General features: G+C 36.7%; 1 protein-coding gene across 1 annotated transcript in view; it reads right to left on the bottom strand.

Annotated features, from left to right (window-relative positions):
* Positions 1 to 558: 558 nt before the first annotated feature.
* The window catches only part of Smp_092950 (hypothetical protein), a gene marked incomplete at its 5' end in the record, with an annotated part of 52,215 nt that continues 26,395 nt past the window's right edge, over positions 559 to 26,378 (bottom strand). Inside the window, 7 exons of the mRNA XM_018792910.1 lie at positions 559 to 1,572; positions 4,348 to 4,451; positions 6,155 to 6,293; positions 8,540 to 9,373; positions 11,397 to 12,200; positions 16,420 to 16,546; positions 22,911 to 23,178. Coding sequence (XP_018647475.1) covers positions 1,426 to 1,572; positions 4,348 to 4,451; positions 6,155 to 6,293; positions 8,540 to 9,373; positions 11,397 to 12,200; positions 16,420 to 16,546; positions 22,911 to 23,178 — 2,423 coding nt within the window. The 3' untranslated portion in view covers positions 559 to 1,425. The remainder of the gene's footprint in view (positions 1,573 to 4,347; positions 4,452 to 6,154; positions 6,294 to 8,539; positions 9,374 to 11,396; positions 12,201 to 16,419; positions 16,547 to 22,910; positions 23,179 to 26,378) is intronic.

Raw genomic sequence — 26,378 nt, 5'->3', positions numbered from 1 at the left:
CGAACTGATCTAATGGCGATGTTAGAGGAATCCGTCGTAAGTACTAAGCGTATTTCTTTGTCTCTGCTCACAAAAAATCGCATGAGTAGTTAAGGCGATCCCACTCGCGTGATTCGAACCCAGAAGCTACTAGGATATGACAAATATATCATTACTTTCACAATTGATTGATCACTGGGTGGTGATCAATGCCATGTGTGTCAAGTCCTTCTTAGTGCTGATCGAATGTTGTCGGTCGCGGCTCGAATAGCTCAATAGTCTAGGTGGCTCGACACTGCGTGCACTATGTTGAGGTAAGATGAATCCATCAGGGAGCACCAGTTCCTTCAAGATTACAGGTACACCTTGCTGACGAGTGCCGAATAGCACGAAATCCGGGCCCAGGATTTCCTGTTGACCAGCTCCAACCACCATCTTATATCATTACTTTATTATTGACAATCTACTCAATACTACAATTATTTACAACTATCAAATCAAATCTTGGTAATGATAATGATCACTAAGTAACGATCTTACTTACCTAATGAATTGAATATGGATGGAATGAAAAACAATCAACTCTTGGAATTATATAATTTACAAGATATATATGAAATTGATATTCACTTAGATTGTACATCATTTCTAAAAAGAATTAGGTGGACTTCTTTGTTTTTCCTTATTCTTTGATAACAGAACAAAAACACCCTGAAATCTTGCAAATACACAAGAAGTAAATGTTTACATATAAAGAAAAAACACGAAAAAACAGCATTTGTAAAAAATATAAACAAAGACCATTACCCTACACAAAATAAGAACACAAAAAAAGTAAATGACGATGATGATGATGATGAGGAGGAGGAGGAGGAGGAGAAGGAGGATAAAGTTAATTATACACATCCTTCACCATCCCCTCAACAACAACAACAACTAAAGTGTAGAATGGATCAGATTATTAACTAGGTCAAATTAACAAAACCCAACATTGAAGAACAAAACGTGGTACATTAAGAGATCTCATTATGGAATGTTGAATATTTCGATGATAATAGTAAGAATAAAGATCATGAAGAGTGTTTTTTCTACAGATTACACAACAAAACAGATTCTCGTAATTAAGATAATATCTCAGATCTGATATGTATAATTAAAATATATGGAAAGAAGGCATGAATAAACAGTAGTATACACAAATAAACACAAAAGTGTACTTGACACAAATACATATACACAAAATAGAGAAAGAATAAGAACCTAAAAATAGAAACAAGATAAAGGGAGGGAGAGGGGAGGGGGAACTTAAACAAGATAAAGAGAGAGGGGAGCGGAGAGGGAGAGAGAGAGAACATGGAAAGATACATTTACAAAAAAAACATGTTAAACTTGTGATAGTATACACATAATATATGTGTGTGAGAGAGAGAGAAAATAAAATTTTTTTTACATAAATCCATTATTATCTAATTCACGTTTTCTTTTATGTTTTCTCTTATGGTTATTATTCATTGATTTCGAAATTTTTTTGATCAATGTTGGTGGCGTTAAATTGGAGTTCATTACCAAATGAGTTGATGTAGAGAGGTGGGGCTAAAAATGATTGTGGGAAAAAAGCACATGAACAGATTATATATATATATCAGGAATCGATCTCCTACCAGGAGGTCTACTTATCGACTTAGAATACGCAGATTACACAGTCCTGTTTGGTGAAGACACTGACAAAATGCAGAGTCTTCTTTTAGAACTGAGTAATAATGCCAGGATGTTTGGGATGCGTTTCTCCACCTCTAAATGCAAATTGATGCTCCAGGACAGCCCTACATCAACACTTGACATAAGGATAGGGAGTGAAGTAGTCGAAATCGTCGATGACTTGGAATTCTGTTGAGCCCTCATTGGTTGGTGTTTGACGAAATATCTGCATGGATTCAAAAAGTTCATTTGGCTTTTGCCAACTTACGTCACCTCTGGCGAAGACGAGATATCTGTTTATCAATTAAGGGACGAGTATACTGCGCAGTAGTTCGCTCTGTATTACTTTGCAGCTGCTGAACGTGGCCATTAAGAGTGGAAGATACTCGCAAGTTACTAGTATTTGACCACAGATGTCTTAGAAATATTGCTCGCATCTGCTGTGATCACCGGCTAATTAATAGTGAGTTTAGACACAGGGTATTAGGGAATGATGGTAAATCAGTTGATGAGGTGATGAATCTTCATCGACTGAGATGGTTGGGCCACGTGTTACGTATGCCTGAACACCGATTACGACGATGCGCTATGCTGACTAGTATTGGCAATGGTTGGGAGAGAGTTAGTGGCGGCCAAACCAAAAGGTGGCATCAGTGCTTGAAGTTACTAACTTCTAGTCTGAGCCATGTTGGTAGATGTAGACTACATGGTGGGGGTCCACGTAACTATCGTAACTAATGGTTGTGTTATATCTAGAGCTTTGCTTCTTACTATGCCGCGTACTAATAGACTACTTGAACGATAGAACCCGTAACGTCGCAAAGAGAAGACAAAAGACTAGTAAGTAGGAACTTTTATTCCCCAAAACAGTGTCAAAATATAGTACAGAAATCTCATGTATTTATAGTTATTGGCTGAATGTAAATTATCATTTCGGTCAACCAATAGGCACATAGGGGTCATTCTTATCCATCCAATGGGGAAGCTACACGTCGACATTCTAGAACATTCCCCTAGCGGTGATTGGATGGAATAAGTCCGGCTCTTTCTGGGCTTCTTAAGGCTTCCTAGAGTTTACCAACGAGCCGTCCTTACAGGTTGGATATTCCGGGTGACATGGCTCAGAATTGATCACAATGGCGTAGGTGTATACACTCTTTATCTTCCCTTAAATCTTGAAATCAAAATTGCTTCATACCTGTATTTCTTCCCGTACTATATCCTTATATAAAACCTTTCTTTTATATATTACCATCACTAAATTAACTATTTCTATGAATCCGGTGTTCATCTTGTTGTGCTAATGAGGTATTGCAACTTGGACCGATGCATATATGTGCCTGGTCCTACGTTGCAGCTGACTGACTGATATATAACAAACTCCGCCTGGAACCCCTCTGGGGTTACTGCAGATTCCAAGCCTGTATACAGGAGGAGTGTTAGGCACGGTGGGTTAGCGACCCTATCCCTTAGAAAACGAACGCTAATATATATCAGTCGGCCAAATGCAAGATAGAACCTAGCACATATACAAAATAGTTCAGGTCTTCATATCTAATTAGAATAGCAAGATGAAATTTTCAGGATGAATTTCACAGTAGAAGAGATGGTAATGGTATTACTGATGGGAACAGAAAATATTAGGCATCTAAGGTACGATTAGAGGTGAAAATCTAAATTAGCGAAATAGAAAGAAGTGATAAAGAATTTAAGAACTTAAGATCTGAGGGAAGACAAAGAGTGGATGCATTTGTGTCATGAAGAATGATTTTAAAACCATATCACCTAAAGTATCTAACCAGTGGTTACAATAATCACGGGGAAAGGCAATCAGATGGTCTGTACCTATCAACATGGATCAATCCAATAGTCAGTGTCTTCATGGACTGATCCATATATTGGATTGACCTTCCCTACTATTCTTTCAGTGCATTAGTGTACATTAATCATCATCACCCACAAAGGTAGTCAGTAGGAGAGTGTACATAATGCATCTCCAAACTACCTTATTCGATAAAGATTCCCTGCCTCGTCCATCGACTTCCTATACTTGCTAGCGGATGCCAAATGACAATGAAACCTAGGTCTAGGGTTAGCCATCGACTACTTCTAATCATATAAAGTATCAACATAGAGCACGCGACATTCGATCATTGAAAATTGTCGCCAAATCCCAATTTAATTGATAGTATTTGATTAGAACCATAAAACAATATATAAATAAGGCGTCGGTCACTACTCAGAAATTTTTTCTCTCTCTCTCTCTCTCTCTATATATATATATATATATTGCTAGTACATGAGTAGGTTGGAAATAAAGCTGGTTCATACGCCATTTGTTCCTTCAGGATACTGGAAAACATGTGCACCACTGGTTTGGAACCAGGGTTTTTAAACTCCCCCTCAGTGTCTTCCAACTCGGTTAGAGCGCTCGACATTCGCATTTCGTCCTCTCAATTTCGTAAACAACATCCCCGCCACGAGAAGACAGTGAGTAAGACTTCCCTGGCACAGGCTATATACGCGTGGCCATGTGAGATCATTTCGAGAGGGTGGGCCCTCCTCACTCTCGGCCGTACCAGGGAATTGGGGGGCCATTGTCTATAACAATAAACCGATTTTATCATCTAAACTGTTATCACTAATAAATACATCATTATCAATATTTACCTCTAGATCATTATTATTTTGATTAAGAGATGGTCTACATGATGGTTTATTGCATTCCTGTGGCAAGAATTCATTCAATTGACAAATAGATGATTGTGAACAATCTATAAATAAAAGATACAAACAAACAATACTAGGTGAATTTAAACTTCACCCCAATGCACAAGCAAGTGGCTATCAGGACTCAGTAGCTAAGTGGATAACGTGGTGGTGTTTGAAGTGAAAGATACTGAGTTCGAGTCTAACTATTAGTCTTTGAAGACAAATAGAATGGGCTAATTTGACATTAGTAGAATATTTGATTATAGAACATACTTCTATCTTAAGTCAGTACTAATAATACTGTATAGAATGTCAGTAAGTGTCACACTTAAACCATTAAGAATGGAATGATGCTAAAAATAGACTGATATTTGTATCTTATTAGCTAAAAGTGTTTACAAATATGTAAACATTAAAACACCTATGTAAGTTTTCTGACGATATCACTGTCGATGACGCTCAACACTATACAGATGGGATAAAAACAAACTAAAGTAATCCTGACGGATTTGTCGAAACGAACGACTAAGAGTGGTAACTTAATGGTCAGAGCACCTGGATATCAACTACTAGGTTATAGACTCGAACACGTCCGACTCAAAATATACTTAGTTAATATCATTAGTTCTCGTAGACACACTGAAGTTTTAATCTGGATACCGAAACTAAAACGTAGGAAATCAGTTATGACATTAAAATCATCACAACTATGTTATTCAAAATGAATCGGGGTTCGAACTTGGGAGTAACTGGTTGAAAGTCAAATATTACAAAAATGTAAGTCTCCTTGCACTTTCAGAGTTGTAATATACAGGTAAAAGTTACGCATCAACGGAGAACTGACGCCAAACCTTTCTCGCCCATATGTATACACTACAATAATAGTGTGTATTTTATTATTTATTTATTTAAACACATAAATATTGGTACAAGGAAGCACCAGATAAATATGCGCCACACAAATTTCATTCGATTTGTGTGAGGGCTGTGATACTGTCCAGGTGCTCAAATTGAAGCAGGTGGTTTTCTTAAGGGACCACACACGGAGACTTTGACCTAAAGGTCTGATCCATAAGGCAATGGAGCATCGTGAGGAGATGCAGTTCCATGGTAGCCGGTGACCAACGATTGATTCATACGCCATTTGTTCCCTTAGGATACTGGAGCCCATGTGCACCATTGGTTTGGAATCAGGGTTTTCCAACTACCCTAGTTAAACATTCCGTGTCCACTAACCCAGTTAAAGCGCCAGACATTCGTTATTTCGTAAACAACACCCTCGCCACGAGAAGGCAGTGATTAGGACTGTCCTGGCATTTGCTGTATACACGTGGCCGTGTGAGAGCATTTCGAGAAGGAGAGCGAACTCTCCCCACTCTCGACCGTACCAGGGCGTTTGAGGGCAAAATAGTGTGTTGCATGGAAAACAATTACCACACCAAATTGAAATAGTAGTTTCGTAAATTAACAATATAAACTTATTTTCGTTGTAAGAACAACAACATATATCCTTCATACTCATGAGTGAATTTACGAATCTCTATCAGTGTAAAGTATTTAGGTTTACGACAGGAAACTAATTCATCCTTATTATGGTAACTGTTGTATAAGAGGTGGGTATTAAGAATCACCAAATTAGTATGTACTATTCCAGCACTTATATTGGTGGGTAATGGGTTCCAGGTTCAGTCATTTTTAAAGGAAAACAACCCACGTCTAAATGTAAAGCACTTAATAGAATCAAGTCAAATAAACAATGGCCTACCATTTTCTCCACACTTCAATTCATCCTTATTGAATTGACTATTGTCTGATGAAGAGTAAATTGTAGGCAGTTGTAGTAATGATGGTACATGTTTAAGTTGAGGATCAAATTTACCTTGACTAGAAGAGATGCCATTATCCTAAAAATAAAGAGAAAGGGTTACAGTAAAGATTAAATTTGATATTGTAATGAAATAACATAAATTTCTTATAATATAACATTCCAAGTCAGTGATGGTGCATAGAAGACGCATTCACTGAGGAATCTTGAAAATTATGGATTCCATCTATGAATGAGTTGTGAATGTGAACTGTTGAGTAATTTCATATCCTGAAACTGGTTTTCGATAATTCTCTAGTTTAAGTCAGTTAAAACAAATATAGAACTTGGCAGATATGTGTACTGATTGAAGCTGCCATATCATATGTACCTGCATAGGTAGTTCTAATTCTAGAAAAAAATTCCAAAGTAGTAGTAACACTACCAGTGGTAATATCAAGCAATAAGCATAGACAAGATCATTTGAGAAGAATGAATGAATTTATGGAATATAAAGCACATAAGATCGTTTCAACACTCAGAAGATTACAAAAAGTGAATTCATCTACCTTATTCTAGCTAATTCTAAGCCATGTCACCCAATATTAACTCGTGAACCACAAGCATGTAGTCTGCACTAACCTAAGCGGCTCAGTTCAATAGTCAACAACTTAGTAGACCAATGGTATAAATTAGGTTAATAACCAAAGAAACTGAATCAGTATGAATACTTTAACAGAATAATCTATCAGACAATGCTGAAAGACGGTTTATATAAAAAATTGATTTAAACAGATGAACCAATGAAAAGCAGAAAGCACTGGACAGTTGTTTCTATATTATTATGAGACTACCATGTTTTCAGTGTTCAGTCTTTCTCATTATCATTGCTACTACAGTTATTTTGACTTATTTCTTATTCATTTTTCGAATTTTACATCAACGTGTTGTGCTACGTTTACAACTAAAGAACATCTGGAACTCAAAACAATTGTCTGTCAACCAACACCAAAGTCAGAATTTTCAGTACAAACATCAAGACAGTTCTACTATATGGGGTGGAGACGTGGAGAACTAGGAAAGCCATCATGCAGAAGATACAGGTGTTTATTAACAGTTGTCTACGCAAGATACTTCGGATGCGTTGACCAGACACTATCAGCAGCAAGCTACTGTCAGAGAGAAAGAAATCAGGAAGAAGCGCTGGAAGTGGATAGGACACACATTGAGGAAGTCACCCAATTGCATCACAAGACGAGCGATCACATGGAATCCTGAAGGCCAAAGGAAAAGAGGAAGACCAAAGACTACATTACGCCACGAAATAGAGACAGACATAAGAAGAATGAATAACAATTGGATAGAATTAGAAAGGAAGGCCCAGGACAGAGTGGGTTGGATAATGCTGGTCGGCGGTCTATGCTCCATTGGGAGTAACAGGCGTAAGTAAGTAAGTTGTGCTACGTCAAATTGAAATAACGTAAAACTATTTTAGGTCATATAACTATGATTGACTGACTATATAGGACTATTTAGTAGTTTGAAATCTTGACCTAGTCAGATAACGAACCTGATTACTTTCAAATATTATAGCGAATGTATTACTTTCAGATCACGGAGCTTCATTTCAATATGTTAGCTTAATGTAACATCTAAACAAATATAAATTTAAATAGGAATATTATATTTGTAAAATCTCAACAAATGAATTTGAAGTAAATCCAACGTTTCACCTGGCAATCTGTTCCAAGCTTTTTGAAGGAAATATCAACTCGGTGCCCAAATACTTTGAAACAATTCAGTCAGTCAGTCAGCTACAACGTAGGACCAGGCACATATATGCATCAGTCCAAGTTGCCATACCTCGTTAGCACAACAAGATGAACACTAAATTCATAGAAATAGTTAATTTAGTGGTGGTAATATATAAAAGATAGGTTGTGTATAAGGATATAGTATAGGAAGGAAGAGAGTTATGAAGCAATTTTAATCTTAAGGTTTAAGAGAACATAAAGAGTGTATACACCTACGCCATTGTGATCAATTCTGAGCCATGTCACACAGAGTCTCTAACCATTGAGTACGATAGTCACGCGGACCCCAACCAAGTAGTCTGCATCTGCCAACATGGCTCAGACTATAAGTTAGTGACTTCAAGCACTGATGTCACGTTTTGGTTTGACCGCCCCTAACTTTCTTCCAACCATCCCGTACGCTAGTCAGAATAGCGCGTCGTGAAACTATTCGCTCTAATTTAGACGAAAGTTCTCAAATATACATTTGAATGAGATACAATAAAAAGTTTGGGTAAAAAGAAAAGAAAACCAGTTCCAAAATATCCCTTACTTCAATTTTATTAACTTGTATCTCTTTTATTAAACAACATGAATGAACATCATCATCATCATTATTATTATTATTCATGCATTGATCATTGACATTAGTAACAATGGGATTTCCATGAATTTCTTTGATTGAACAATCATTATCAATTAAATCAGTTTTAATTATCAAATGATCATAAGTCATTTCAATAGTTGGTTTGTATATATGAGATAATTCATTCATTTGATAACAAGTGAGAACTTTTGGTACTGTAATGTTATTAGTATTATTATTATTACTGCTATTATTACCATTAGTAGTAGTAGTAGTAATCATAGTATTGGTAAGAATAATATTGGATACTTTGCCAAAAGACTTCTTGTCATATTCATCGTCATGATGTTCAGTAAGATTATCAGTAGTATGAAGATTATTATTATCATCATCATTAGTAGCAGTAATCATAGTATTGGTAAGAATAAGATTGGATGCTTTATCAAAAGATCGCTTCCTATCATATTCGTCGTCGTGATGTTCAGTGACATTATCAGTAGTATGAGGATTATCATTATCATAATTACTATTAGTGGTAGTAGTTGTGTTAATGTTGATTGAAGGAAGTAAATGAGCTAGATGATGGGTCGGAGTTGTCGAATTCATTGAATTGAAATATACAATACAACTATTAAAATTTGGATGATTTTTTCTACAATATAATACTTGATATAAACTAGATAACAGTAATTCTGTATCAAATTTACTCAACATAAGATTTTTTGGTCTAAGCCATATCCAATAAATTAGAAAATGAACTATTGATGCCAATATGAGATGAAGTAATACCAGACTGAATATCTAAATATATATATTGAAGAAGAAAAGATTGTACAGTTTTAAAAATAAAGTTTATACTAAAACTAAACAATTTCTTAAAATAAGGGATCACTGAATGCCCTGGTACGGCCCGAGAGTGAGGAGAGTCCGTTCTCTCTCTCGAAATGCTCTCACACAACCGTGCGCATACAGCCTCTGCCAGGGAAGTCCTACTCACTGCCTTCTCGTTAAGTGGGTGTTCTCTGCGAAACTGAGAGGACGAAAAGCAAATGTCCGGAGCTTTAACCGGGTTGGTGGACACGGAAAGTTCATTTAAGGGAGTTGGAAAACTCTGATTCCAAACCAATGGTGCACATGGACTCCAGTATCCTGAAGGAACAAATGGTGTATGAATCAATCGTTGGTCACCGGCTACCATGGAACTGCATCTCTCACGATGCTCCATTGCCTTGTGGATCAGATCTTTAGGTCAAAGGCTTCGGGTGTGGTCCCTTAAGAAAACCACCTGCTTCGGTTTGGGCACTTGAGCAGTATCACAGCCCTCACACAAATCGAATGAGATTTGTGCGGCGCATATATATTTGGTGCCCCTTTGTACCAATATTTATGTGTTTAAATAAATAAAAAATAAACTGAATAAGTGTTTTATCTAACGTTATAAAATAGCTGAATGGTGCTGAATGACAATTCCATGAAGAATTCAAACCAATAGGACTATATCTCGGATCCCGTGGTAAGTGCATGATCGAATTTCAATAGCTAAGTCGGAATCTAATGATCCACAATATAACCAACTGTAGTAAGTTCGATATAATACATTGTTTTCATTATATCACCATTACTGATAAATGTTTCAAAATTCTGAAAATCATGAACTTTACTGACGGTTATAGCTTCTAAGTGCACCTATTTAAACTCTTAAAATTGATTAATTTCAAAAAGACTTCCTAGCAATCAAAGATTCAGTTCGTGTGTAGTTTCCTATGAGTAATACTGAGAGGTCAAAAATAACATAAAACCCTCAAATCAGGGTAACAAGTCTTCCAACATTGCCAAGCTGTTGTTGGGTTAAAGATGAAAATTACTTCCAATGTTATTGTAATTATGCCCCCAAATACCCTGTAACGGCCGAGGGTGAGGAGAGTCCGCTCTACCTCGAAAAATGCTCTCACATGACCAGGCGTATACAGACTCTGCCAGGGAAGTTCTACTTACGGCCTTCTCGTTAAGGAGCTGTAAAGCGAATGCCTAGCGCTTTAACAGGGAGGGTGGATACGGAGGGTCCACCTAGGGGAGCAAGAAAACTCTGATTACAAACCGATGGTGCACATAGGCTCCAGTATCCTGAACGAACAAATGGTGTATGAATCAATCGTTGGTCACCGGCTACCATGGGACTGCATCTCCTCAAGATGCTCCATTGCCTTGTGGATCAGATCTTTAGGTCAAAGGCTTCGGGTGTAGTCCCCTAAGAAAACCACCTGTTTCGGTTTGGGCACCTGAGCAGTATCACAGCCCTCACACAAATCAAATGAGATTTGTGCGGTGCATATATATTTGGTGCCCCTTTGTACCAATATTTATGTGTTTAAATAAATAAAATAAATTGTAATTATAACATGTTTAATTCAGCCTGGTTTCTCTCTGAAATTTGAATCTTTATATTATAAAACGTTAATCGTTTGTTACGTATTCTTCAACCATAAAATGAATCTATGTCAGATGGGATTCGAACTTGAAACCTCATGATCAATTAAAAAGAGGGGACTACGGTTGAAATTCGGATAGCTCGGCGATAAAAACTATTCCAACTGAGAAGCTAAAGATAAATAAATAATTCATTATCAGAAGGGGTTTTGTGGAAATTTAGTATTTTCATAGTTGAAAGAGTGAGTCAATTGAAGCTAGACCACTATGGAAAACCTAGAATCACTGGACGGTCGTTTCCTCCTATTATGGGACTCCTCAGCCGGCTTTAATTGACTCACGCTTTCAACTATGAAAATAAATAAATAAATAATAAACAGAAAATACATTGACGTACATTTAAAATCATTGTATTCATTTGACAGAAATTATGAATAAATACTCCAAAGTTATATATCCATACAGGCCAACTGAACTCTAACCATAACAAGTCAAGAATGAATTGTTTCCATTCTGAGAACAATGATGATGATGATGATGATGATGATGATTCCATATGATAATGTTGATGTTTATAATTTCTTGTGGATAAATATGGATCAAATAAAGATTTTGCATTATATTCATTTGGATTATTACTTACACTACTACTGTCAGGGATGACAATGTTATTGTCACTACTTTTAGAGTTTGTAGTGCCAGTTGTAGTTTGTTTAAATTTTTCTTTATAATTTTTAGATAATGTACCAGTAGTACCATCTAATCTTGATAGATAAACATCATCATTTGTTTGATAACTATCATCGGATTCAAATTCTGTATCATCAACATCTTCATTATTATTAGTTACAACCATATCACCATCAACTATCATATACCAATCATCATGTTGAGATTTAAGCCATGGATTCCAATCTAAAGAACTTTCAAAATCAGGTAATGGTGGAGGAGAAGTAAGTGATGTGACTAAATTTGATGATTTTGAATTAGATGAACTTGATATAGTCCCTTCAGTATTGGTTGTTGTTGCTATTGATTCTGATGATGATGAACTTGGAGTGGTGGAAGATAAAGGAGAAGATGTTAATGTTAAATCCGGTTGACCAGATGATGACGAAGAAGCAGGCAATGAATTTAATAATCGAGATTTTATACGTGCAGTTAAATCATTCAATTGTAATTCTAATTGTGAAATACGATGCTGATTAAATAAAATAGAAAATATGAAATCAAAAGTAAACACGTGTATTTTCTGAATTAAGTGGTTTGATTGCAGAGCTTTTGTTATCCATTAGGACAAAATCATCAGTACCTAAGTTATATGAAAGTGAGCTTTGCAGTTACTTCTTAAGTGTTATATTAGTTCATTTTAAAGGTGTTATTTGTGATTCATTCATTTCATTTAAACACATAAATATTGGTACAAGGAAGCACCAGATATTTCTGCGTCACACAAATCTCACTCCATTTGCGTGAGGGCTGTGATACTGCACAGGTGCCCAAACCGAAACAGGTGGTTTTCTTAAGGGACCACACCCGAAGCCTTTGACCTAAAGATCTGATCCACAAGGCATTGCAGCATCGTGAGGAGATGCAGTCCAATGGTAGCCAGTGACCAACGATTGATTCATACACCATTTGTTCCTTCAGGATACTGGAGTCCATGTGCACTATTGGTTTGGAATCAGGGTTTTCCAACTTCCCTAGGAAGATACTCCACATCCACCAACCCGGTTGAAGCGCCGGACATTCGCTTTTCGTCCTCTCAATTTCGTAAAAAACAGCCCCGCCACGAGAAGACAGTGAGTAGGACTTCCATGACAGAGGCTATATACGCGTGGCCATGTGAGAGCATTTCGAGAGGGAGAGCGGACTCTCTCCACTCTCGGCCGTATCAGGGCATTTGGGGGTATTATTTGTGATAAGTTATTTTCAGAGATCGAGTTGACTATATTTATTTTTGTATTTATGTTGACTGTTTTTCGGTTGACCACTGACCATGTAGTGGTTGACTGACATCTTCCTTATGGATAGATAGACTGATCACCAGCAGATCTAAATGTCATGATTTTAGGAATTCTCTAGAATCCCTAGCTTTCTCAATCCAGAATTTCAACGTTTCTCCAGTCAAATTCATGTTCATAGTTGTCTAAGTACATTAATATTACTTGTGGAATAAACGAACAGTTCACTTTTACAAACTGTAAACATTATTGATGTCAGTCAGAACGATAATAAATGCTCCTTAATTAAACTATCAACCTTAAAAGTACAGTATGATCAAAAATATCCACCAGAGAGTCAAACCTTCTCGTAGTGGGGTGTTGTCTATGAAATTGAGAAGACGAAAACCGAATATTCGGCGCTTTGAAATACTCTCACATGGTCACGCTTTAACCGGCTTTAAAAACACAGAGGATCCATCTAGGGGAGTTGGAAAACTCTGATTCCAAACCAATGGTGCACATGAGCTCCATTATCTTGATGGAACGAATGACGTATGAACCTATTGTTGGGGACTGATTACCATGGGACTGCATCTCCTTACGATGCTCCACTGCCTTATGGATCAGACCTTTAGGTCAAAGTCTCCGGGTGTGGCCCCCCTCTAAGACAACCACCTGCTTCAGTTTGGGCACCTGTGCAGTATCACAGCTCTCACACAAATCAAATGAGATTTGTGCGGCGCATACATATTTGGTGCCCCCTTGTACTAATATTTATATGTTTAAACAATTAAATAAATAAAGTGATATATTGGATGGATTTACAATTGTATCCTTTAGAATTTATAAGTTTGGTTTAAACTTTTTAACAGTGATACCCTCTCTTGGGTAATGCAATAAACTTGAAATAGTTTTAGCACTGATTATTTAGAACGATTCTAAAGTACTAACATGGTGTCCATTATCAAACATGACGGCAAATGACACTATGGAAAAAAATATATTGATCTTTCAACATGGAATTTTTTTGTGTAATGTGCTTTATAGATGACAACAAGAACCCTCCCTTCTATTCTATCAGTGTAAGTACTCTCAAGTGAGTATGTAAACTGCTAAATAAAATTGTAAGTAACATGCGGTTGACATCTGTACACTTTTTTCTGTCACAATAAGTAAATTAATACGAAACTAGTTTGGTGATTAGGTACATCCTTTGATATTTTGATTGGATATTGATCAATCTTAGTCAGTGTATATGTATTCTTTGTTAGATAAACTTGAAATAATGACTCTATCAAAGCAATCTTTACCGAATCCAGATACGCCAACTAAAAATTGATTAAAATCCAGTCAAAATATCGGTAATCGGATATCCAGAATCACTACAAATTAAATCAAAATCAATACCCATCTGGACACAGTAGCTAAGTGGATAATGTGTTGGGTGTTTGAAGTGAAAGATAAGAGGTTTAAGTAGCAAAGTGAACATCAACTCCAAGATGGACATGAATCCAATTGACAAGTCCCAAATGCAGTGAAACGCGCATCCTGCATTCCACTACCATGTAAATCCTATATTCTTCATTATTATTTCGATAAACATTATTATTTATATACATGTGGAAAACAAAGTAATGAATGAAAGCACCAATATGATTAATATTGACAAAACTTTCTACAATAGTTTGTGAAATACGATAAGAAGAACGAAGATGACGATCCATATATTCCATTATACAATGTTAGCAGTTATCAATCGCTACCATCTACGATTTTTTGGAACCAAAGGTATATACTTCGTAGTTGAAGCTTACACAACTAGTTAAAATACATGATTGAAAACGAGTGATAATTTACAACAAATAATGTTTGTTCGTCGATTTTATGGCCTTCTCATCCGGTTGATTTTCCCTAATACTGAGGTGTGCCCATTTAGACTGATACATATTCGTCTTAGCTGATCATTGTACATCAAGGTAACACTAAAGAGAATCATTTGAACGGGAATAATGGTAGCAATATTCAGTTATTCGGAAAGCATATATATATATATATATATATATATATATATATATATATATATATATATAATGATCTATTGGGCAGTTGCTTCGTCATATTATGGAACTCTTCAGTGTTACAATCCCACAACCCCATCAGGAAATGAACTCAAGGTTTTTTTGGCAAGTGCCTAAAATTTAAACCACTAAGTCGATTTCCAATGGTTTAAATTGCTAACTTTCATTATTACATGTCATTGTGCTACTATTTTTTGATGTTATTGATGGATAGCTGCTTCACATGCGAAATATTTGAATTCAACTGATCAGAACTTTTCACTAGAATTTAGGTAATTGACTCTCGAAGTTAATTGCCAGTTATCAGATGATTATTATTAATATAACGGATTTATCAGTCAGTCGGCTACAACGTCGGACCTGGCACATATATGCATCGGTCCAAGGTGCATACCTCGTTAGCATAGAAGTAGCTAATTTAGTGGTGGTAGTATATAAAAGATAGGTTGTATATAAGAATATAGTATAGGAAGGAAGACAGATATGAAGCAATTTTAATCTCAAGGTTTAAGGTAAGACAGAGAGTGCATACACCGACGCTATTGTGATCGACTCTCAGCTATGTCACACAGAGTCTCCAACCATCGGTTACGATGGTCGCGCAGACCCCAACCAAGTAGTCTGCATCTACCAACATGGCTCAGACTAGAAGTTAGTGACTTCAAGCACTGGTGCCACCTTTTGGTTTGACCGCCACTAACTCTCTCCCAACCATTGTCAATACTAGTCAGCATAGCGCATCATCGTAATCGGTGTTCAGGCATACGTAACACGTGGCCCAACCATCTCAGTTGATGGAGATTCACAACCTCATCAACTGATTTACTATCATTCCCTAATACCCTGTGTCTAAACTCACTATTAATTAGCCGGTGATCACAGCAGATGCGAGCAATATTTCTAAGACATCTGTGGTCAAATACTAGTAACTTACGAGTATCTGCTACGCATAATGGTCACATTTCGCAGCCTTAATGTAAAACAGAGCGAACTGCTGCGCAGTATACTCGTCCTTTTATTGATAGACGAATATCTCGTCTTCGCCAGAGGTGATGTAAGTTCTCATAAGTCAAACGAGCTCTTTGAATCCGTGCTGAGATTTCGTCAGACACCAACCAATGAGGGCTCAACAGACTTCCAAGATAAGTGAAATCGTCGACGCGTTCGACTACTTCACTCCCTATCCGTATGTCAAGTGTTGACGCAGGCCAGTCATGGAGCACCGAATTTCATTTAGAGGGGTAGAAATGCATTTCAACTATAACTGATAAACGACAAATAAAGGGCATAACATGAATCATTCAAACTCAAGATATTATGTAAATCATAAGCAGAAAATGAATTACAAAAATAATAAATAACATGTTAATTTTCAATTTAATTTATTTTAACTAACTTGTTGTTGACGATCACGTTCTTCAGCACTATGAGCTGTTACTTTTAACCAAGCATAAGTTAAATTAAATGAACGTGATAAACGTTCCATTTGACGACGATAACTTTGACTAAGTTCTTCTAAGTACCTAAAGATTTACAAATATGTATTAAATAATATAAAATTAACAAACTATATATATATATATACATTTTTATATATAGTTGAGATCATGAGTCAATTGAAGCTAGACCACCATGGAAAACCTGGAAGCACTGGACGGCCGTTTCGTCTTGTTTTGGGACTCCTCAGCAGTGCACATCCGTTATCCCGCCTTGCGAGATTCCAAACAAGGATCTACCAGTTCGAATCTCGCGAGGAGGGATGACGGATGTGCGCTGCTGAGGAGTCCCAAAACAAGACGAAACGGCCGTCCAGTGCTTCCAGGTTTTCCATGGTGGTCTAGCTTCAATTGACTCATGATTTCAACTATATAAAATTACTAAAATGTCCACAAAACCCCCTTCTAATACATATATCTTTCTACAGTCGTTTTGAACTATATTACAAATGTTCGATTGTTCTCATTATGATTGGTACCACATTATTTCAATCTATTTTGCTAATCATTTTGTTATTTTCATCTCGTCATGCTAATGTGATATAATAATTTTGCTCAATGAACATCTTTCCCAAACTTTAAGATGATGATGAATGATTAATCTAATAACTGATTTATGCCCCGATAACAATAGTGAATGGTAACTTTGGGATCCATTTATGGACCAATATTATGCGTATATTTCCTATTGTATAATTGTTAATTAACTTAACTATTTATATTCATGTTCCTTTTATTATGAGCTTTATTTTGACCTATAGACTATTGTTATACGATGTACCATTCCGGAGTTATACCCAGTCTATTAATTACTGACCCCCTCTATTCACAGCCACATTTGGCTAACTCTTGTACAAATGTTATTCTCTATTTTATTGGTACGATGTGGTCAGTCTGTTTGGTATATAAACCCATTATGTTTGAAATATAATGATTCATACCGCAAAAGCTGTTATTGGTGTTCTGGACTTAACTGGCTGGGCTAGGCAGAAAGCAGGATCGATAAGCGCTCTAGACTGCTTGTACGGTTTTCGTGTGTCACTGTTCCATTCGATAATTCGCTGCTCTCTCATTGGCGGTTTTATCACGTCCTACATTAACTGGGCATCCACTCGGCTACGAGATATAACATGGTTAAAGTCTTTATCAAAGAAATCTTATGTTCAAAATCAGTGGTGTGTAAAAGTAATGTGATCACCACGAGATCGAAATGTGTTTGGATCGACCCATGAAAAAGTAGGATATGGTCAATGCTTAAATATTTGATATTAGTGAGAAACAGGCGTTCAATAGTTTTCAAGTTGAAAAGGAAGAAGACGAATTAAAATGTCGAAATTTAGAATCTGTTCTCTGACGAATCAATATTTATATTTTTAACATCAAATGTACTTAACACACACGGTATGTTTTAGTGTTCTGATTTCCAATTTCTCTTTAACTTATCAACCGTTGTGATATCTTTTAACGTTCTTCATACATTACACTAAATGAATCATAAACCTATGACACAATTTTGTACCTTAAATAGTTTGGTTATGCACAGGAGATTTATGATTTATGGCGGGTTATTATCATTGCTATTTCATGTATAATAATCATATGAGTTCGTAATATGGATATTGAGTTGGATATTGAGTTTAGGGATGACAGAATTTCACGTTGGTCATGAACCGTTAGCATATACACTAAGTAGGTAATCGAACTTACAGCTACTGCGGTATGTTATTTATTTAAACACACAAAGATTGGTAAAAGGGGGCACCAGATATATATGCGCCGCACGAATCTCGTTTCATTTGTGTGAGGGCTGTGATACTGCGGTATGTAAACAATCGTCATTTTGTTGAAGTATGTAAATCACCAGTTTTATTAGAAGGATTCTATCAAAACTTATCACTATCGCATTTGTTTGAGAAATAAAAACATCATTTGTATGATTCATCTTGTATTGGTTGTTTGGATCTTCTCATTGATGTTTAGGACTGTAATTGATCAGTCTCTTGTTGGCATATGTGCATCCTGTGCGAATCACCTCTATATTGCCTTCAGTCACAAACATTGTAAGCAGAGATGGATGATGGATAACATTGGAATCCAGAACGTGCGATTCGTCCCATTTGGGACTCATCAGCTGAATGTACCTGAATCCTGGAGTTGATTCGCAGTTCGGGACTAAAACCTAGTACCATTAGTTTCAGATGCTATCGCGTTGTCTACTTTAACACGAAACGCGTGCCCTGAATTCCACTGCTATCCACTATCCATCATCATTTATAATGCTCGTGAATTAAGGCACTACGCACAGTATGCACAGATGCCAATAAGACACTGATCAGTTGTAGTCCTAAACATCAATGGGAAGATTCAAGCAAACAATACCAAGTGAATTTCAGCTTCACCCCATTGCACAAGCAAGTGGCTATCAGGACTCAGTAGCTAAGTGGATAACACGATGGCGTTTGAAGCGAATAGTACTGGTTTCCAGTCCCAGAGTGAACATCAACAAGTCTGAGATGCAGGTACATCCAGCTTACGAATCCCAAATAGGACGACATGCGTGTCCTGAATTCCACTGCTAGCCACTATCCATCTTTGCTTAAGATGGAATAACATTGAAATAATATTCATTTATTTCTTTGTCCATTTTTACTTTCAATCTATCCATGGGATAAATATAAATCTAGTAAGTACATTACATACATTTTATTTTTTATTTAAACACATAAATATTGGTACAAGGAAGCACCAGATACATATGTGCCGCACAAATCTCATTTGATTTGTGTGAGGGCTGTGATACTACCCAGATGCCCAAACTGAAGCAGGTGGTTTTCTTAGGGGGTCACATTCGGAGCCTTCGACCTAAAGGTCTGATCCACAAAGCAGTGGAGCATCGTGAGGAGACGCAGTTCCATGGTAGCCGGTGACCAACGATTGATTCATACACCATTTGTTCCTTCAGGATACTAGAGCCCGTGTGCACCATTGATTTGGAATCAGGGTATTTCAACTATCCTATGCGGATCCTCCATATCCACCAACCCGGTTAAAGCACCGGACATTCGCTTTTCATCCTCTCAATTCTCTAAACAACACCCTCGCCACGAGAAGGCAGTGAGTAGGACTTCCCTGACAGAGGCTATACACGCGTGGCCATGTGAGAGCATTTCGAGAAGGAGAGCGGACTCTCCCCACTCTTGGCCGTACCAGTGCATTTGGGGGCACATACATTACACATGTGATACTGATACTGTTACTAGTCTAAACTTAATCATTTACAAACAATAATTTTTTTTCACAAAATTATACATGAACTACTTAAAAGTATATACATTGAAACATTTGACAATTTTTTTGAAACTTAAACACTAATGAACATCTAGTAAAAAGACATAGAACTAATTAAAAGAATTTCATTTCTATGCTTTAAAATACATTTGAATTTAGAATAATGGGTAATTCAATTGACAATGAATTGTGGATGAAATGAACTGATAGTTTATTACTATTCAAAGATTCTTTAATAGTACACATGAATATTCTTCCAAGCCTTCAGTCCTTGTTTCAAAGACAAACTAAACGGTAGAGTAATTTATAGTTAAAAATTAAAAGTATTTTAGTAAAGTTTGTCCTGATGATGTCGTTCAGAAAAACAATGAAAACGCCACGACCATACCATCCAGCCTAGAGTACAAAACTTCACCAAAATATTCCACCTGAACTACAATTCTGTTCCACCATCTCAAAATTAAAAGTATTGTATCATAACAGTAGCAAAATTAGAGCTTAATCTATGATAATACTATGTAAATTCATAGTTCAGTTCAGTATGTACAATTACGATCACAGGTTCGAATCCTGTTCTTCATCTACTCCATTTAGCGTACAGGGCAAGGATACTAGCCTTCATATATAGAGTGTACTACAAAACCCAATGTTTACATAAGCCAGTATTTGATAAACAGCTCATATTTGATACTTTAATTGTTTAACTAAATAGCTTTATGTTACCAGATTTCATCATGTTATTGTCTGCATGAGTATCTCGAGCAAAATAATGAAATCGGATGGAACTTTAGTTAATTTTTTTAATATTTTCATAGTTGAAATCATGAGTTAATTGAAGCTAGACCACCATGGAAAACCTGGAAGCACTGGACGGCCGTTTCGCCCTCTTATAGGACTCATCAACAGCGCACATGCACGATCCCGCACTCACGAGATTCGAATCCAGGACCTACCAGTCTCGCGCTAGAGCACTTAACCGATAGACCACTGAGCCGGACGGCATCCAACGGTGTTAATGTCTAACTTCAACCAATCCACGATGTTTGAGCAACCGTTCACCAATTTTCTTCAGAGTTGATATCTCTACAACAGATTTGGTAGAACTCCACTGGTCAATGCTTCCCACTAGAATTCAAGGAAATATCTCTTGAAGTCAGTCACTAGTGAGCATATGATTATAGATCAGAAGGGGTTTTGTGGAGAATTTTTTTAAACTTAGACATATTGAATTATATCCAAATTGATGAATGAAATGTTTTATTGAACAGTAAATCAAAAATGGACGTTATTTACGTCCAAATACGCAATTTAAAGTAAACATTGCTCAATTATCACTAACCTAGTGGGATATTTAAAAGATTAAAATTTATAAGTTATTTTGTTATAAGTGAGATATGGATAGAAAAACTGGTAATTGGAATTGAAATGCTGTAATGTTCTTAATTTGATGGTTGGCCGGATTACGAAGACCTCGACATTTCAGAGGAGGCAGGGAATACAATGGACAGATTGGATGCAACTAAACGATTTGGACTTCACAGATGGCCTAGCTCTTATATCTCATACACATCAACAAATGCAGGTGTAGACAGCTAGTGTAGCAGCAGTCTCTACATCAGTATGCCTCCACAAGCACAAGGGATCCTTAAATACATCACAGCGACAGAGTTAGATGGAGAATCCTGAGTGGGTGGCCTATGCTCCTCAAGGGGTAACAGAGGTAAGTAAGTAATGTTATTGATTAGCTCTAGAATATGGAACACAACTAAACTTCTAGGCAAAAAAAGACAAATAAGTAAATCGAAACTCGAACATGTACTAACCAAGCTAAAGTATTCATCATGACAACAATTTGACAAAAGATGAGAGTAAGACTATGTAATCATTTATATGATATATTACAAAGAAACGCGAATTTCCAAGAGATCCACAATTAGAGATGGAAAATTCTGAGTGGTAACATTGTCATAGATCGATTGAAATGTTTACGACATCGGTTTCCTTTTCATATAATGTTGAGAAATATGAATGATGAAATTTCATTCTGTATCTACTTCTAACAAGAAAGAAATGGTGAGTTGACTGATATGGCTAATTTACTTTCATTTATCACCTAAATCAATTTACTACACTGACTAATAAAGAAGTAGATTGGAAGTAAATGAACGGTAATAAATCCAAGATATGATATATAAATGGTTTCAGTCTTTATTATCTTGCAAATCTATAGCTCATCATTCTTTAGTACTGTTTATTCCACTGTTTGATTTATTCACGTAAGCGGATCACTAATATGAGTATAAAAAAGTGACAAGTTAAATAAATACAGATTCATGGAAGACTCTAGTGTTTATGACTAACTGACTAATCGAAGAATTCGATGTAATCTATTTAAGCGCCCTCAAATGCTCTCATATGCCCACGCGTATAGAGCCTCTGTCAGGGAAGGCCTACTCACTGACTTCTCGCATCACGGGTGTCCTCTACGAAATTGAGAGGATGAAAAGCGAATGTCCAGAGCTTTAACCGGGTTGGTGGACACGGAGGATCCATCTAGGGGAGTTGGAAAACCCTGAGCGCGTACATGCGTTCCAGTATCCTGAAGGAACAAATGGCGTATTAATCAATAGTCGGTCACCGGCTACTATGGGACTGCATCTCCTCACGATGCTCCACTGCATTGTGGATCAGATCTTTCGGTCAAAGGCTTCGGGTGTGGCTTCCTAAGAAAACCACCTGTTTCGTTTTGGGCACCTACGCAGTATCACAGCCCTCACACAAATCAAATAAGATTTGTGTGGCGCATATATATCTGGTGCCCCTTTGTACCAATATTCATGTGTTTACATAAATAAATAAATAGTCTATTTAAGCACTAGACTTTAAACCAGACTATTTGAAAACTAGAGAGAATAAAACATAGTTTCCTTGACTTTACCCATGTGGAATAGAATTTGAACCAACAAATTTAATAGACACAAATTGATTAGTTTAATCACTAAGATACCACAGCTTAATTAACGAATAATCGCATTTTTTTAATGAATAGATATATTCAACAACAAAAGAGACAAAATAACAAGATTACAAAAAATCAACATACCTCATACTGACAGATACATTACGTTCAATAATACGTACACGATTATTAAGACGCATATATGCTGTTGATCGATGTGATCCACCTAAAGCAGCTGGTACAACTAATGCTTCATCATGATGTGAATGTGGACGATTAATTTTAAGTGATTTCATAGATGATGATGTAGATGATGTGGATGATGTTAAACTATTAGATGATTTACTATTTCTATTTTGAATAACAATATCAGCTGAATGATGATAATTATCAATAAACAGTTTTTCATGATCTGTTGAATCGATTAAATCATGATTAACAGGAGATTTAAATGATGATGATGATAATAATAATAAAAATGATGGTAATTTGAGGCACTATAAAAGTGAAAACGTAAAGAAACAAAAATCAAGAAGATAATTAAAATTATCAATAAAGAATTGTGGAAATCATTAAATGATGTCAGTCAGTCAGTCACAACGTAGAACTTCGTACGTACGTACATCAGTTCGAGTTGCCATAACACATTAACACAGAGATGAAGTTGTCGATTCAAATCCCATATTGGTAGAAGTAGAAGAGTATAAGTATTATGTGAAAGATAAGGGTTTGAAGATGTTATTCATAATATATATAATCCAGTGAAATAAATTTGGAAAAAGAAAAAAGATAGAGACATGAAGAATTCAGAAGATTAGAATTTGGTAGAGCACAAAGAGTGGATGCACCTTCGCCATTGCAAACGATTTTGAGCCATATCATTCAAGGTCTCTAACCATCGGTTGCTATCATCTCGCGGATCCCAACCAGGTAGTCTACACCTACCAACATGGCCCAGTCCACTTGTCGCTGACTTCATGGATTTGTGCCACGTTTTGGTTTGGCCGCCCCTAGCTTTCTTCCAACCTACTCCTACGCCAAAAAACATTGCCTGTCGGGGCAGTCGATGGTTGGGCATACGTAACACATGTCCTAGCCATCTCAACTGATGAAGTTTCACTACTTCATCAATCGATTTGCCATCCTTACCTAGTACCCATTTCCTAACAACTTCATTACTTACCCGGTGTGCCTGAGTAATTGTTATTATCTTGTATCCGCCTATTAGAGAGCTGTGAATTTATTGATTGAACCAATGTCACACGAAACCCATACGAGCAGTCTAAAGTACTTGCCGGTCCTGCTATCTGCCTAGCCCAGCCAGTTAAGTTCAGAACACCAAAAACAGCTTCTGCAATATGAATCATTATTCTCAAACATACCGGGTTTATATACCAAACAGACTGACAACATAGTACCATAAAACAGTAATTAATAGACTATGTATAACTCCGGAATAGTAAGTCGTACAGTAATAGTCCATGGGTCCAGATAAAGCTCATAATAAAAGGAACATGAATATAAATAATTAAGTTACTTAACAATTATACAACAGGAAATATACGTATCATATTGGTCCATAAACAGTTCTAAGAAGTTACCGTTCATAATTCTCCTTGGGATTATTTATTTATTTATTTAAACACATAAATATTAGTATAAAGGGGCACCAGATATATATGCGTCACACAAATCTCATTTGATTTGTGTGAGAGCGACTGTGATACTGCCCAGGTGCCCAGACTGAAGCAGGTGGTTTTCTTAAGGGGCCACACACGGTGCCTTTGACCTAAAGGCCTAATCCACAAGACAGTGGACCATCGTAAGGAGATGCAGTCCCATGGTAGCCGGTCACTAACGATTGATTCATACTTCATTTGTTCCTTCAGGATACTGGAGCCCATGTGCACAACTGGTTTGGAATAAAGGGTTTTCGAACTCCACTAGGAGGACGCGCCGTGTCCACCAACCTGGTTAAAGCGCCGGACATTCGCTTTTCGTCCTCTCTATTTCGTTAACAACAGTAATGCCACGAGAAGTCAGTGAGTAAGACTTCCCTGGTAGAGGCTATATACACGTGGCCATGTGAGAGTATATGGAGAGAGAGAGCGGACTCTCCCCACTAACGGCCGTACCAGGGCATTTTTTCATATCTATTAACAAAGTGAAAAGTTTTATTTAGTGGTTACTTAGTGGTAATTCAAACTGTAATAATAAGTGATAGAAAAATTTATTTAAACTATAAACGATATTGAATCAATCAATTCAATGATACTTAAGTAATAAATTCCATCAACTAATGTAAAACCTATACTGTTTTGAAGGAAATCAAACAATATTCTTGATTCAATAATAGTAGGTTAAGTAAAATGTGAAACTTGGGTACTTGAAGTAGATTACTAATTTAATACAGTATGTCAGTCAGTTAATCTGGTGGTCTCAGTTGCTGTAAGACGTGTAGTATTGCACAGAACAGTAAAGTTTAACAAAATAACTATTAACTACAAAGACGTATCGATGGATACTTTACACGGACACGGCGAGTCCACTTAGGGGAGTTGGAAAACCTTCATTCCAAACCAATGGTGCACATGGACTGGCTCCAGTATCCCAAAGCAACAAATGGCGTATGAATTAATCGTTGGCTACCGGATACCATGGGACTGCATCTCCTCACGATGCTCCACTGCATTGTGTATTAGACCTTTAGGTTAAAGTCTCCGGGTGTGGCCCCCTAAGAAAACCACCTGTTTCAGTTTGGGCACCTAGGCAGTATCTCAGCCCTCATACAAATCAAATGAGATTTGTGCGGCGCATATGTATCTGGTGCTTCCTTGTACCAATATTTATGTGTTCAAATAAATAATAAATAAATAAATACTTTACACAAAAAAAAAATAATAGGTACAACTAAGTAATGAAGTAATACGTAATCATATATTGAACTATAATATCAACAAGGAGTATATGATTATAACTAATTTAGAAGATATATTCTTAAAAAGGTCATTAGTATACTTTTTACTGACTCATTTACCACGTACATATTTGTAGAGTTCATTTCAAGTCACATCGCAAATGTAAAAGTTGATGATACTACCCACCCTTCCAAACCGAAATAGATGAGATCGAGTTTAAACCTAAGGCTTATTGGATGGAAATCGAATCCTTTAACCACAGAGTCACCGCCTCAAGCTTGCTAGCTATAAACAACGAAATGATTACATACGGTGGATAACATAAGGCCATCCAAATCAGTTAAAAAGCACTGAAAGCCACTTTCAGAGGCTAGTGACACCGATTGCTTTTGATCCGACCTTTGTACATAGGAAGAAAGTGTAATGCTTGTCTATTACATAATCGTCTTTTATTACTATATATATATATATATATATATATAGTACAGATTAGATCCTATCGACTAAGTTGCAATGTGGCCACTAATCTAGATGACTCGACATTGTGTGCACTATGTTGAGATAAGATGGTGGTTGGAGGTAGTCGACAGGAAACTCTGGACTTGGGTTTCGTGTTATTTGGCACTTGTTAGCAAGGTGTACCTGTTATCTTTAGGGAACTGATGCTTCTTGACGGATTTGATCCAGTCGTATC

This window comes from Schistosoma mansoni, chromosome 1 (assembly GCF_000237925.1).
Source record: "Schistosoma mansoni strain Puerto Rico chromosome 1, complete genome".
Classification (NCBI taxonomy): Eukaryota; Metazoa; Platyhelminthes; class Trematoda; order Strigeidida; family Schistosomatidae; genus Schistosoma; species Schistosoma mansoni.
Note: the sequence above shows the minus strand (reverse complement) of the source record. Positions and strands in the feature narration are given on the sequence as shown.